This window comes from Mixophyes fleayi, chromosome 8 (assembly GCF_038048845.1).
Source record: "Mixophyes fleayi isolate aMixFle1 chromosome 8, aMixFle1.hap1, whole genome shotgun sequence".
Lineage (NCBI taxonomy): Eukaryota > Metazoa > Chordata > Amphibia > Anura > Limnodynastidae > Mixophyes > Mixophyes fleayi.
Genome location: NC_134409.1, coordinates 74,956,761 through 74,971,233, shown reverse-complemented (window position 1 = coordinate 74,971,233; position 14,473 = coordinate 74,956,761). Strand labels below are relative to the sequence as shown.

Here is a 14,473-nt window from a genome sequence, read left to right as displayed (position 1 = left end):
CATCTGCAAAGAAAGGGATCCCATCATTTTTGAAAAGGAGTCCCTTAACTAAAATACAGGGTAATATATATGCGACCAAGCGTTGATGCAATCACTGATTATCACAGCAATGCTTCAAGTGTCTTAAGAAGTAACATGTTAGCAGTGGCAAGCCAATAATTGCTAAAAGAATAAAAATAAAGTATTTTAAGACATCAGTATAGGCCTCTAACTTTTTTTTTTTTTCACTTTTTTTATATCTTAAATCATTATTTTTTAATGTTTAATTTTTCAGTATGGACAAACACCTTTAGTAGTGATTTTGTTCGATTTGAAGTAATACAGCTAAACATCACTCTTTTTATTTTGGTCAGGAAAATGCAGATCAACGGTTATTCCAGAAAACACTAAAGTTATGTCGGTTCCTTGGTAATTCACTCCTGCATTACACGAAGGTAAGCATACATGCACATTCAAATGCAGTATTCAGTTTGTCTGGATCATCTTTTTAATTCATTGCACGTTTTTACATTAATTTTATCTCTTTATATTTAGGGTATGTGCTCATACTATTGCTCACCTTTAAACTTATATTACAGCCCTATGTATTGCAGAGTACACAATAAGCTTTCCTTAATAACATATTACAAGATGCAATGATGTGATATATCCCATAATAACCAAGCCGATATTGGCTTTTAGAAACTGAACTAAGATTACCAAAATATCTGATTTGTTGATATGTGTTCTATGTTTACAACCTTTTGAAAGTTCAATGTAAAGACAGCAACCACTCAAAATGATAAGCTTTCGCAATCGCGTGACATCTAATTGATCACAGATCCAGTAATTGTTCTTGATTAAAACACCCACCTTAAGTAGAATTACTTTCCTCCAATGGCGTTCAAAAATGTGATCTTGTAGTCCCCTGGTCTTCGGGAGAGACTAGGGTATTGCTGGTTTCAGCCTCACTAGTACTTCTGATAGCACATCTGCAACTATTTCCTAAAATGCTTAAGTGTTCCGAAAAACGCCGATCATAAAGAGATATAGTATCATGTTTCACAATTACACATATGTAAGTTCTGGACGAGTCCCTCCACAATCCCTGCCAGGTCTCGTCTTGCAGAGCAAGTTGAATGTCTGTTTCTCTTTTTAACATGAATGGCTGTCTAAACTTTGTTTAGATCTCTCATCTACCACCACAGTCTTTGCTGTGTACTCTTTAACTACGTGAACAGCCTCGGAGATTCCGAGAGATTTCACCTTTCAATAGGCTGTTTGTAGTAGAAGGGAATGGTTAGGTTTCCATTGAACTACCTTCATAAGTGATCAAGTAATATTGTGTACACCATGTGAACTAACACTGCTTTAGTAAAAAGTCTCTATGCTAGAAAGAGCCACAAGAGGAAGAATAAAATGTACAGTCCCTGTCTAAGGCATGCCTCTCACTACAGATCCAACAATTTGAGCTGAACTCTCCCAGTATCTTAGTCACATGCTAGCTCTGGTGGATGACTCAATGCAGTGTCTGTAATGATCCAGCACAGATATAATACCTAAACAGAATAGAAAATGCATAATGTATATGAATATGAATCACTAGCAATATTGGTGCTATTATAGTGGTGTACCAGTCACCTATGATTAGGTGCGAAAGCTATTAAATAAATGTTTGACTGTCATCTTCCCACAGATCTTTTGATCTCATGGAGTCCCCTTTGTAAGAATTAGTCCAGTATTTAGCGTCTGTGGTCTGTTAAATATTTTATTACCTATATATTTTTTTCTAAATAAGTAACATAGTGCACAAACATTTTATAAAATCATGAAAAGTGACGTTAGTCCACAAAAAGTCTCATAGAGACAGGTTGCATAGGACAGCAAGTTTTTCTTCTGTTCAATTGGCTTGCACATCTGGGTCTCATTGACGTCCATTTCTACACATTTCACCACATCTTTCATTTGATATTACACATCACATGTGATTTTCACATAAGGATTTTTTAATTATTTTTTAATTTGGTAAATTTCCATATAGTTTGTTTACACTATTACTACTTCAGTTATTGTTTGTTTGTCAGAACAAATTGTTTTGAATAGAACAAATATTTAACTTGTATAGCACATCTTATCAATGAATATGAGTGGGCAATTGCTACTAGTTAAATTAGGATTTCAGCAAATGCTTTGACAGAGGTTCAGTCTATTGTAACACATGTCTCTCCTGAACCTAACAGCAAGGCATCTTTCTAATGAAAGTAATGTAGTCTAATGTCCACATCCTTTCAGGTTTCTGCTTAGACTCAAGGTCCTTAAGTGCATCCTAGAGGTCTCTTAGCTGCCACTGGATTTCTCCGTATTTGCTCTGAGCAATTCATTATCATCTTCATCATCACCATCTATTTATATAGCGCCACTAATTTCGCAGCGCTGTACAGAGAACTCACATCATTCCCTGCCCCATTGGGGCTTATGGTCTAAATTCCCTAACAGACACAGACTAGGGACAATTTGTTAGCAGCTAATTAACCTACCACTATGTTTTTGGAGTGTGGGAGGAAACCGGAGCACCCGGAGGAAACCCTCACAAACACGGGAAGAACATACAAACTCCTCACACATAGGGCCATGGTCGGGAATAGAACTAATGACCCCAGTGCTGTAAGGCAGAAGTGCTAACCAATTAGCCACCGTACTGCCAAATTCATTATTGATATTTCTCCTTCATCCACTCTGGGGGATACTGCTACCATGGGGGTTGTATGTGAGTTTTCACAATGATTATGGTGGTAATGGCAGAACATTTACATGCCTTGGGAGAGAACATTATTCTGCATTAGGACTATTTTCTCCTCGAAGACTTAGCATCTGACCCGGTCTATTTGAATTCTGGAGCGAAACGGTTGGATAATCAACTATTCCAGATCCCAGTTGATGCCCTCACAGAGGGTGAGGTTTCTAGGATTAATAATGAACACCAATTTTCAGAAGATTTTACAACTCTGTACGGTTAATCCCGAGTCACCCTGGTCCTTCCATGCGCTTGGGCATGGGGTTTCTAAGATTGATGGTATCTATGTTCGAAACCCTCCCATACAGTAATTTCAACTCTCGTACGTTCCAGTGGAATCTACTAAGACATTGGTTGTATCCCCCTTTTTCATCTGGTGACCCAACGAATCAGACTCTCCAGGGAGACTTATCAACCTCTGAAATGGTGGCTAGTTCAAGAGCTTCTGATGATGGGCCGATCTTTTGTCCTGTGGTCTTTTATTCTTATGACCACAGATGCCAGTCTGAAAGGCTAGGGAGCTTTTGTTCTCCAGCTTCGTCTCCAGGGTCTTTGGAAAGACAGGGAGGCGCTTCGGCCCATAGATGTTCTCGAGCTAAGAGCCATGCTGTTAGCCCTCCAGGGAGCTCAGTCTCTCCTTCAAGGAAAACCAGTCCACCTCCAATCCTTCAATGTCACTGCAGTGGCATATGTAAATTGCCAAGGAGGAACAAGAAGTGCAGAAGCTATGCATGTAGCGGAACAGGTCGTCTTGTGGGTGGAGAAATTTGTTCCAGCGATTTCGGCAGTGTTTATTCCCGGAGTGAACAACTAGAAGCGGATTATCTCAGCAGTCATGCAATCCTTCCGGGAGAATGGGAACTGCATGCTCAGGTGTTTCAGGAGTAAGTTTGGAAATGGGCCTGCCAGATCTGGATCTGATGGCATCCAGACACAATCACTGGGTTCCAAGATGCTGTGCAAGAACCATAGTTTCTCTGGCTGTGGAGGTAATGTCCATGAGGTGGGACTCCGGTTTAGGATATCACTGTCCACCAATTCCGATGATTCCTCGGGTCCTAAGGCGAGTACTGTTGGAAGGTTTTCCGATCATTCTAGTGGCACCGAATTGGCTCGGTTGGCTCAGATTCTAGTGGAGGAGTCAGGCTGGGCTTTTCCTCTCAGGCCCGATCTTTTCAGTCAAGAACCATTTACACCATCCGGACTTACCTCGGCTGGCTTTAATGGCGTGGCTGTTGAAGCCAACCTCTGGCGGTCGAGGAGGTTCTCTTCCAGATTAGTGGAGACCCTCATAAATGCTTGGTGTGGAGGATCTATGTACTGTAGGGAAGAAGTGTCATAACCCTACCTTTTTCAGATTAGCCGTTTTCTGGTCTTTCTTCATGATGGGTTAGAGATGGGACTAAGACTGAGTTCTTTGAAGGTTCAGGTCTCTGCGCTTTCTATTTTCTTTCCGTGCCAGTTGGCTTTCCTCCCTGACGTTTGTACTTTCCTTCAGGGGGTTATTTATATTCAGCCTCCCAACGTTCCTCCGTTGGCCCCGAGGGATTTGAACTTTGTTATTGAGGTTCTTCAGCGGCCTCTATTCGAACCCCTGAAGTCGACTGATCTGCGTTTCTTGACGTGGAAGGTGGTGTTTTTGCTGGCCATTGCATCTGCTCAACGTGTGTCGGAGCTTGGAGCCTTGTCCCGTAGGGGTCTTTATCTGGTGTTCCATGAGAATAGGACGGTTCATAGTACTGTTATAAATATAGAAATAGGTTCTGGGCGCTGGGTAATGTAAAAGAGAGGGAAATTTTAATAAGATGGTACACAATAGATGTAATACACGTAGATGTAGCACTTTCCGGCCGGAACAGATGTGATAAAATTAACACAATAATACAAATATTTAAGTGTACTCAAGTAAGTACATAACAAATCGATTGGTTCACATGAACAAATACTGGATACATGCTTAAATAACAATAGAGACAATGGTCTGTCCCGCTGGATATAGCAAAAATCGTAAGCAGAATGCAGTGATGCACAAGTGAGCACATATATTGCTTAAATACCAATAGAGACAGTGGTCTGTCCCGCTGGATATAGCAGAGATCGTAAGCAGAATGCAATAATGCATAAGTAAGCACATATGATGTAATATGGCAGTTGAATCGTTTCACATAGTGATAAACTCGTAAAGGTTAAACTGTTCGGAGCCCGATACAAACAACACCCTGTCCCGCTGAAACCAAAGTTCCATATAGTAGCGGAGAAAGGAGAGTGATAATGTTATTGGGTGAAGGTGCAGTTCTATCAAACATAAAGTTCTGATACTTCAAGGGTCCAGATGTCATGCAGAAGTGGAAAAAAAGAGACGTTCAAACAGAGAAAAACTTACATAACAGAAGCCGGCGCTGTGGTCCATTCCAAAGAGAAAGAACTCCTACTGTGATGCGGGTGTGTATTTTCCTTCCCAGTTGCAGGTGGATGTGGTTGGAACTCCCGCAGTCAAATTCTATTTCGGAGGTAACGATGAGCGGACTCGGATTATCGCAATCCGAGCCCACCCGAACAGTGCGGATCCGAGGGCGATACGAGCACTGTTCGGGTATTTACGCCGCTGAGAAAAACGAGGCTATGAGTCCAAATCCCGCCGTCGGATCTCGCGATACTCGGATTCTATAAATTCCCCGCTTGCCGCCGCCATCTTCACTCGGGCATTGATCAGGGAAGCGGGAGGTTGGGTTTTGTTAGTGGTGCTGTGTCCTGTGCTCTGTCCTGCTGAGTCCAGTGGTGCTGTGTCCTGTGCTCTGTCCTGCTGAGTCCAGTGGTGCTGTGTCCTGTGCTCTGTCCTGCTGAGTCCAGTGGTGCTGTGTCCTGTGCTCTGTCCTGCTGAGTCCAGTGGTGCTTTGTCCAGTGCTCTGTCCTGCTGAGTCCAGTGGTTCTGTGTCCTGTGCTCTGTCCTGCTGAGTCCAGTGGTGCTGTGTCCTGTGCTCTGTCCTGCTGAGTCCAGTGGTGCTGTGTCCTGTGCTCTGTCCTGCTGAGTCCAGTGGTGCTTTGTCCAGTGCTCTGTCCTGCTGAGTCCAGTGGTGCTGTGTCCTGTGCTCTGTCCTTCTAAGTCCATTGGTATAAAAAAATGATAAACATTTTTATAAAAAAATATATAAAAAAAGTATAAAAAAATTAGCAATATCTAACTACGTTCACTGTTCCTGCAGTATAAAAAAATTAGTACTGCAATATCTAACTACGTTCAATGTTCCTGCAGTAAAAAGGAATTCCTACTGCAATATCTAACTACGTTCACTGTTCCTGCAGTAAAAAGGAATTTCTACTGCAATATATAACTACGTTCACTGTTCCTGCAGTATAAAAAAAATACTACTGCAATAGTTAGTCATGAACCTGATCCGCTTTCTTGCTGCCGTAGGACTATTGTGAGCTAATAAGAAGTTCTAGCATGCTAGAAATATGTTACATCCTGGTGATGTTGTACAGGTATATGCCGATAAATCCAACGCGTTTTGGCCGTGGTTAAAGACCGATGGGCTTCCTCAGGGGTAAGTGTAGTAGTACTGGTCACCTTTGCCAGTTTTTATGGACTGTACCTACTGTTCCTGGTTCCTGGTTTTTATTTAAATCATGAGATAGTGGTTCCGGCCTTTAGAGAAGAGATTGCTCCTTCTGGGCCTTCTTCCTCTGTTAGTCTGGACGTGGTCCGGACTTTACGGGTTTATGTGGACAGAACTTCTGCTGGTTGCAGGACTGACTCTCTTTTTGTTCTTTACGAATTTCATAGGAGAGGTTGGCCATCCACCAAGCAGACCATTGCTCGTCGGATCAGATCTATGATTGAGCTTGCTTATGTGTGTAGAAATCTACCTGTGCCTCAGGTTCTCATGGTGCAACCTACCTGTTCGGTGGGGGCTTCCTTGGCTGCTCGCCATGGAGCGTCTGCAGAGCAGCTGGGTAGGGTGGCGACCTGGTCCTCAGTTCATACCTTTACGAGGTTTTGCCAGTTCAACATTTTTGCGGACGCAATGTTTTGCGGGCTAGTAGACCAGAGAATTCCCTCCCTTAGGGGCTACTTTAGAAGGTCCCCATGGGGGACACTGCATTCCCTCCCTTTTGCTGTTCTACAGTTAGTTGTGTTGTTGAGCCTTTTTCTTGGGACTTAGTATTACTGAGGTCTGTGGGATTGCAGAGGGGAGGAGTCAGCAGCAAACTTAGTTGTTAACTATTTAAGTTCCAACTCCATGTGCCCTCATACAACCCCCATGGTAGCAGTGTCCCCCAGATGGAATCGCAGAAAGAGATTTAACGTAAGTACAAAAATCTTCTTTTTTCAGTGTAATTACTAAGATAAGAACTCCTCCTCCATCCCGCTTTGATCGGCTCATAGCCCCATGAGGAATACGAGCACAGTTTCTACAATTGCACATTTCAGTATTTATACAGGAAATCCCATGTGAAGTCATTAGGCATTTTGTCATAGTAGCTAGGCTAATTACCTTGCTTTTTTGCAAGATATTATTATTGGCGCCATGCTGCCATAGATTTAATAGTGCTGTTGTAGTTACTAGATTAGTAAGGTTGAAAATTTGGTTTGCATTGCATCTGTTGGTAATAAAAATAAGTGACACATATTTGAGTTTGACTCCCAATGGTAAAAACAAACATATGCATCATGGGCATGGGACTCTGGCAAAATACTCTTCAACAAAACTGTCATTATTATAACATAATTAAGGGTTAAAAGATGCATTGCGGTAACTCACTGTTGGCAAGTACAGAAGGGGTTAATTAAATTCTAATTGACTTCAAAGATTTGGTACTGCTTTAGTGCCAGTATCCTGACACATTTCCGAGGGTATCTTAATCAGACAGACAGGATGTCTCTGGTACAAGTTTAAATTGGCCTAGAAGATAAAGTATAATGTTACAAGTTCTAAGTCTTTGTGTGGTCACTGAAGTCTGTATGTGTCATATAGTAAAGGGAAATACATCAAAGATATAAAGTTAATAATTCATACATCAATGTCTGCATGTATGTATAATCTGGACGCATAGATACATCAAATATTCCGAGTTTAGTGATCATCTTAATAGCAAACATAGAAATTAAGTATTGGTCCAAATAATTTATATTTTATAGTAATGCGTCATATCTACAGAGTTAATTTCCTGCTTTGTTCATTGAAGTAAAATTATGATTCTGTGGTTTTTGTGAGGAAAGTTACAGTATAAATGTTTCTACATATTTTTGGATATACTGTGTTTTACACCCAGGAGCGTAGACCCTTCTATTAGCATATACACTGCTCTTCTGAGCAACCATAGGTGGGAGGGGACTAAGTGGGAAAGGCTTAAAGCACCACAGTTTTTTGTGTTTTTAATCAGACTAGGGATCACTTGGTTAGTGAAGTTTTGTCCAAATTTTCAGCTTTCTCCAGCACAGAAATTTTTTCTTTTTATAGAAACTTGCTTGAATAATTTTAACACTATATTTCATTATTATTTTTCTTTTTGTTACCTTAACCTTTGTGAGTATTTTTATTATATACCTCAATCAAAAGTGCTAAAGAAGCGGGGCGTGGTCTGGCAGCCATCTCGGTCAGCCATGCTTTGTTAGAGCTCTGTGGAACTCAACTCTGTTTTAGGCTCCCTGCCGTCTCCAACTCTGCCAGCCCTCCCATAAAACACCTCCCTCCTCCACCGACACCTTCCGCTGAGGCCCAGACGTGTTCTGGGGTGTTTGGGGGGCACCTGGCTCACTTGGCATTCCTGAGGCCTTACCAGCGCTGGAAAGCCGTAGCCTTGATTTTGGGACCTGCCGGATGCCATCTTACAGCTGGAGCGGTCCCTCCCCTCAGACCTTCCGATTATAATATGTGGAGCAGCGCACCCCCCAGACCCCTCTCCCCAACTGCTTTTGGGTGACAGCTGGATTGCGGTGAAGATTGTAGACTGATTACAGCTTTTAACAGGGTCTCCTCCTCCTGCCTCAATCTGCAGGGGGAGGCTGTGGACTCCCACTCTGAGAATCCTGTTCGGCTGAGCCTCACTAGGACTTTACCTCTGGCTCACATGTATGGCGCTCACCAACATCTCTCTGCTGTGAGTATTTCTTGTAATCGCCCGGCTTGAATGTATGACAAATTTGTATAGTTCTGATTGCCGACTCAATTTCTAATTGTGGCTCTGCTGCTATCTAGTGGCCGTTTAGTGATACTACACCTTTTGATCACTGCCACAGCCACACAATCTATATACTATTAGACAACATCTTTTCTACTACTGTTATTCCGGATGTCTATGCAGCTGAGCACAGTTCTGATTTAATGTGACCAGCAATATGGACTAAACTGTGACGGCCCACGGGCCAGGGTCCTAACCTGGAATATTGTGACACTGTCTTCTCTTCTATCCTATACACAGAATCTTTCACAACGGAACATCCTGTCTGATCTATTTGTGACACCTGCTCTGAGTAAACCATGCCGAAAGGGGGCAGGAAGACGGGTGGTTCAGACCTTACTCAGAGCTTTAAGGAATTTGCCTACACAGAAGCTAAGACTCTGAGCGCTTCGTCTCCACGTCACAAAACTCCCTCCAATGATTCCAATGACTTGGATTCCTCTCTGCTGACTCGTAAAGACCTACAATCTTTGTTCTGCGAGGTCAAGGAGAGGAGGAGTATGGTGCAGGCAGTCCTAACTGAAGTGCTAAAAGCAATAGGCTCTCTTAAGGCTGAGTTGCATGACATTGGGGATAGGACGGATCACCTGGAAACCAAAATAAACGAAGTCGTCTCCTCCCACTGGGACACAGCAGCGGATCTTCACAACCTCCAACAAGATATGCTTCACCTGCAGGAACAACAAGAAGACCAGGAAAACAGGGCTCAGCGAAATAATTTGCGCATTAGAGGCATCTTTGAGGAAGTAGATCAATCTCTCCTTGCCCTGGCCCTACGCCCTAGGTCTCATGAACTTTCCCAGCCCCAGAATGTCATCCCCAGATGTCATTACTATACTACTATGGAGACGATTCTGCGGGAATTTCGTAAATCTGATGCAATCTTATTCAATAATGCTTCCATGCAAATCTACCAGGACATTGCCCCGATCACCCTCCTCAAGAGGAGTGAGTCAAAACCAGTGACAATGATTCTCAGAGATAACAGCATCCGATACCGCTGGGGATTCCTGTTTCGTCTTCTCCTCTGGCACCATAACAAGCTCCACTCGGCTTGGACAATGGCGGACGCTGTCTTCTTGAGACTGTGGGACTTCCAGCCCCGTCTCTCCTCACTCACCCCCCGGCCCAAGGCACAGATCCTGACTCCCTGGTCTCACCCTCCCCACCAAGGAAGTTCCCGACTACTGAGTGGGCGACAGTGACAAGAGCCGCCAAGCCTCCGGCCTCTGTTACACTGCCTTGATGTGTACTTATTGTGTTTTTCCCACTAGAAGTCATCTTGTTCATTGTCCCTTCTCTCTACACGACGGGACGCTGGTTTTCAGTCCTTCTCCTGTAGACTTGAAGGACTGATGTACCTTAAAAATAGGTTGTTGGTTTTACTTTGTTTTTCACTGATTCTCTGTGTTTTTGCTATGTTACCTTTTTACTGTTCTAGAAATTGGTTTTACTACTACCCCATTTCTTGCTGTTTGACTGGATTTCTAGATCAAAATAGTAGTTATTTCACACCCCTCACAACATTCCCCCTCCCAACTAGCTTTCTTTTTAGCTCCCCTGACCCTGTCGTGGGGGTAGTGTGGTCGTCCACCTCTTGCAGTTGGGACCATAGGACTTTTACTTGCATCCCTGACCACGTTCCAGTAATGGGGTTACTGCCCTTGCCCAGCCTTTCCCTGCCATTGGCACATCCCCTTACTTTTCCTGTCCGGCATCACGGACCAGATGTGCCCCCACATACTGGTCCTGTTCACTTCCCTACCACCCTTTTAACCTTGTCCTTCCCTTTCCTTTCTTCCTATCCTCAGACACTTTTTGATTCTGTTTCTACTTATTACTACAATGCTAATACTGAATACCCGGTTTCTTGTCTCCCAGCATGTCTGACCCTCGCTGGAGTACCTGAGGCGGCCCAATTATCTCCTAAGGATTTTCTCCCTGAACGTCAAAGTTTTGAACAGCCCACAAAAACGCACAACATTCTATCTCACACTTAAACAACACATGGCCGATGTAGTTTTTCTTCAGGAAACGCACTTTATTCATCACTCCCACCCAGAATTCAAGTCTAGACTGTATCCCTTTACTTTCCATACTTGCAATTCTAGACAGAAAAAACGGGGCGTAGCAACATTTTTGCTTCTCATGTAACGTTTGAAATGTTGATGTCCCACTCCTACCTGGACGGTTGCTTCCTGATCCTAGTGGGAAAACGCAACAATACCTTGTGTACTTTAGTTAATTTGTATGCCCCGATCCAAAGCCAATGCTCATTTTTTGCCTCCCTAGACTCCCTGCTCTCTCAGGTCCGCCAGGGAGAAGTGATTATGGCCAGGGACTTTAATGCTGTAATGGATGACACTGTTGATAGATTTTCCACTGTGGCTGCCCCCGCCAGCACTTCGGAGTCCCGTAAATCCAAAGCCTTGGCGTCCCTCCTCTCTCACCATCTTCTCTTTGACTCCTGGAGAATTTGAGAACTCTCCTCCCAAGACTATACATTCTATTCTTTGGTCCATGGATCTTATTCGCAAATAGACATGGTCTTCCTCAGCCACGATCTGTCCCTGAAACTTCAGGCAGCTCATATCCACCCGATGGTCTGGTCTGACCACTCCCCCCATATCTGCTGATCTCACTGATATAGTCTCCCGCCCCTGCCCCGCTACCTGGCGCCTCAGTGACTCCATCCTGCATGACCCGCAACTCACGCTTGAATTGCAGACTCTTTAAGACTAATATTTCCTCCTAAATGGCCTTCCAGACATGCCCCCCACGACCCTCTGGGAAGCCCATAAGGTGGTGATACGGGGTCATTTGATTATCATGACCTCACGCTGTAGGAAACTAGCCATTTCTAAATGCACTTCCTTAGCTATCCAACTTGAGACCCTGGAACGACAACATAAACTTTACCCAGATGAACTTACTTTAAACAAACTCCTGACAGTACGGTCTGATTTTAATTTCCTCCTCTCTGAGTCCACAGCCGTGGCCCTGAAGCGGCTGAATCAAACGTTTTACGAGCATGGAGACAAAGCAGACAGGATCTTCGCCAACTGTTTGAGGGCTCAAACCTCCCAAAAAACGTTATGACCCTGAAATCGGCCTCGGGCTCCCCCATCTACAGCCCTGATCATATAGGATGAGCGTTTTATTCTGCTTTGCATAACTTAGATAGCTCAAACCCTGGATGTTCCACTCCAGCTGAAACCATAAAGGCATTTCTGAAATAAGTGAACCTCCCCACTCTCTTCTGCGATTCGGCCCAACAACTAAATGAGGAAATCTCGTCAGAGGAAATACTGGCTGTAATTAAAGCACAAAATGCCTCTTAAGACCCCGAGGCCAGATGGCTTCACCGTGGCCTATTATAAAAAAAAATTCCCAGACCCTGGTCCCCCACCTCCGCACCATGTTCAACGCTGTCTTGCAAGGAGCCCCATTCCCTAAATCGATGTTGGAAGCACGCATAGTACACAAGGAGGGGATGGACCCTAGTGACTGTGCGAGCTACCTTAATGTTGTTGATAAGATTTATGCAAAAATACTAGCCACCTGTTTGATTAGAGTCCTTCCGGGTCTGATCCATTATGATCAGGTGGGATTTATTCCAGGCCGTCAAGCCAGAGATATTACCAGTCGCGCAATAGATTTAATTCAAATAATTAATTAGAGGCGTCTCCCAGCTTTGTTGCTCTCTTTGGATGTCAAGAAGGCATTCGATCGGATTTCGTGGGACATTATGTTTCACGCTCTGAAAACGTATGGCTTCTCGGATGAATTCCTGATGGGGGTATCTGCTCTTTAAAACTTTCCCACCCTTAGGGTATTGGTTAATGGGACGATATCTGACCCCTTCTCCCTTTCCAATGGAACGAGACAAGGATGCCCCCTATCTCCTTTAATTTTTGCAGTGGTTATAGAGTCTTTGGCGGCATTGATTAGGCAGAAGGCTCTGATAATGGGTGTGTAGGTGGGACCCTGGGAATTCAAGGTCTCCCTCTTAGCATACGACATACTTCTTTCTCTTACGAATCCCAGAAACTCTCTACCCGCTCTATACAGACTCATAGATGAGTATGTTCTTCTCTCAGGCTATAAAATTTATTTTATCAAATCTGAGACCATGCTCCTCCACGCTCCTCCCCCCCTCCGTGGCACCGTAGAGGCCAATTTTGCCTTGCTCTGGCAGGTGAACAAGATCAAGTTTTTTGGGGTCTATATCACCTCTTCTCATGACCAACTATACTGAGAAAATTTTTCTTCCCTTCTAATTAAAATCATAAAAGAACTAGAAATATGGAGGAGATATATCATATCGTGGATGGGGAGGAGCATTGATGTTAAGATGAACCTGATCCCTAAACATCTCTCTCTTCCAGACTCTCCCGGTGAAGGTGCCGGATCTTGTATTTCGGGACTTGCATTCTTCTTTCCTCAAATTTGTCTGGCGTGGCAAGCCCCCTAGAACCTCGGTAGCAGTTTTTAAGCAGCCTAGGGCTCGGGCGGAAGAGGCTTTCCAGATGTTAAACTCTATTACCTGGCGACCCATGTTACAGTTACTTATATCCCAGACTGTAGCGTCGTTGGACTTGTGGGAGTCCCTTCCTTTTCATCACTTTGGGGCCTCTCCAGACTAGACAGGCCACAGGGGGCCTCCACACTCCCAATTTCTCAAATTTTGTTTGTCCTTATGGGACTCGTGCACAAACTATCCTCCCTTATTTCTCCTCTAACTCCCCTCTGGAGCAACCCACATTTCCCTCCAGTTGACCAGTCACAGCAATTTAAACTCTGGATATGTATATGTGTGGTCTCGGACCTGGTGGTCAGCGGAACTTGGGCCTCTTTGTCAGCTCTTCATCACAAGTTTGAACCTTTCCGCCCGCTCTTCTTTGAATACTTCCAGGTCCGACATTTCACTATGTCCTTTCCCGCATCTGACACTCTTCGGCCCATCACTCTCTTTGAGCACATGTGTTTGCATTCCACCCTCACCAAAAGGATGGTGTTGAGGATTTATAATTGGCTAATAGAGATATCCTTTGACATTCCAGGGCGGCACGAACGGGAATGGGAGAGAGACCTGGGACCCCCTCCGGATGAGTCTTATTGGGAGGAGGACTCAGAGGGGCTTGCCAAGAGCTCAATATCCACACTTATTAAAGAAACTGTATACAAATTGTACTATAAGTGGTAGTATACCCCAGATAGGTTGTCTAGAATGTTTCCCACTGCTACTCCGAGCTGTTGGCGGAAATGTGGCCAGAGAGGCTCAAGGCTACCCGTATAATCTCATTTTGGAACATGGTCCTTGCACTTATTAACTCCGTATCTGAACAGCAGGTCACTAACGATCCCTGGTCATTCCTTCTCTTTCGCCCTATCCCTGATGAGAGCGCCCCTTCCAACAAGCTGATATATCAGATACTGACTGCTGCCAAATTCCTTAATAGCAAGCAATTGAGATTATTACATGCTATCTTCACAATAAATCATACAAGGTTTGGG

General features: G+C 44.0%; 1 protein-coding gene across 3 annotated transcripts in view; it reads left to right on the top strand.

Moving 5' to 3' along the window:
• The window catches only part of FIRRM (FIGNL1 interacting regulator of recombination and mitosis), a 215,541-nt gene that overhangs the window by 82,470 nt on the left and 118,598 nt on the right, over positions 1 to 14,473 (top strand). For all 3 annotated transcript variants that reach the window (XM_075182744.1, XM_075182745.1, XM_075182743.1), the window contains exon 9: positions 354 to 434. In XM_075182744.1, coding sequence (XP_075038845.1) covers positions 354 to 434 — 81 coding nt within the window. The remainder of the gene's footprint in view (positions 1 to 353; positions 435 to 14,473) is intronic.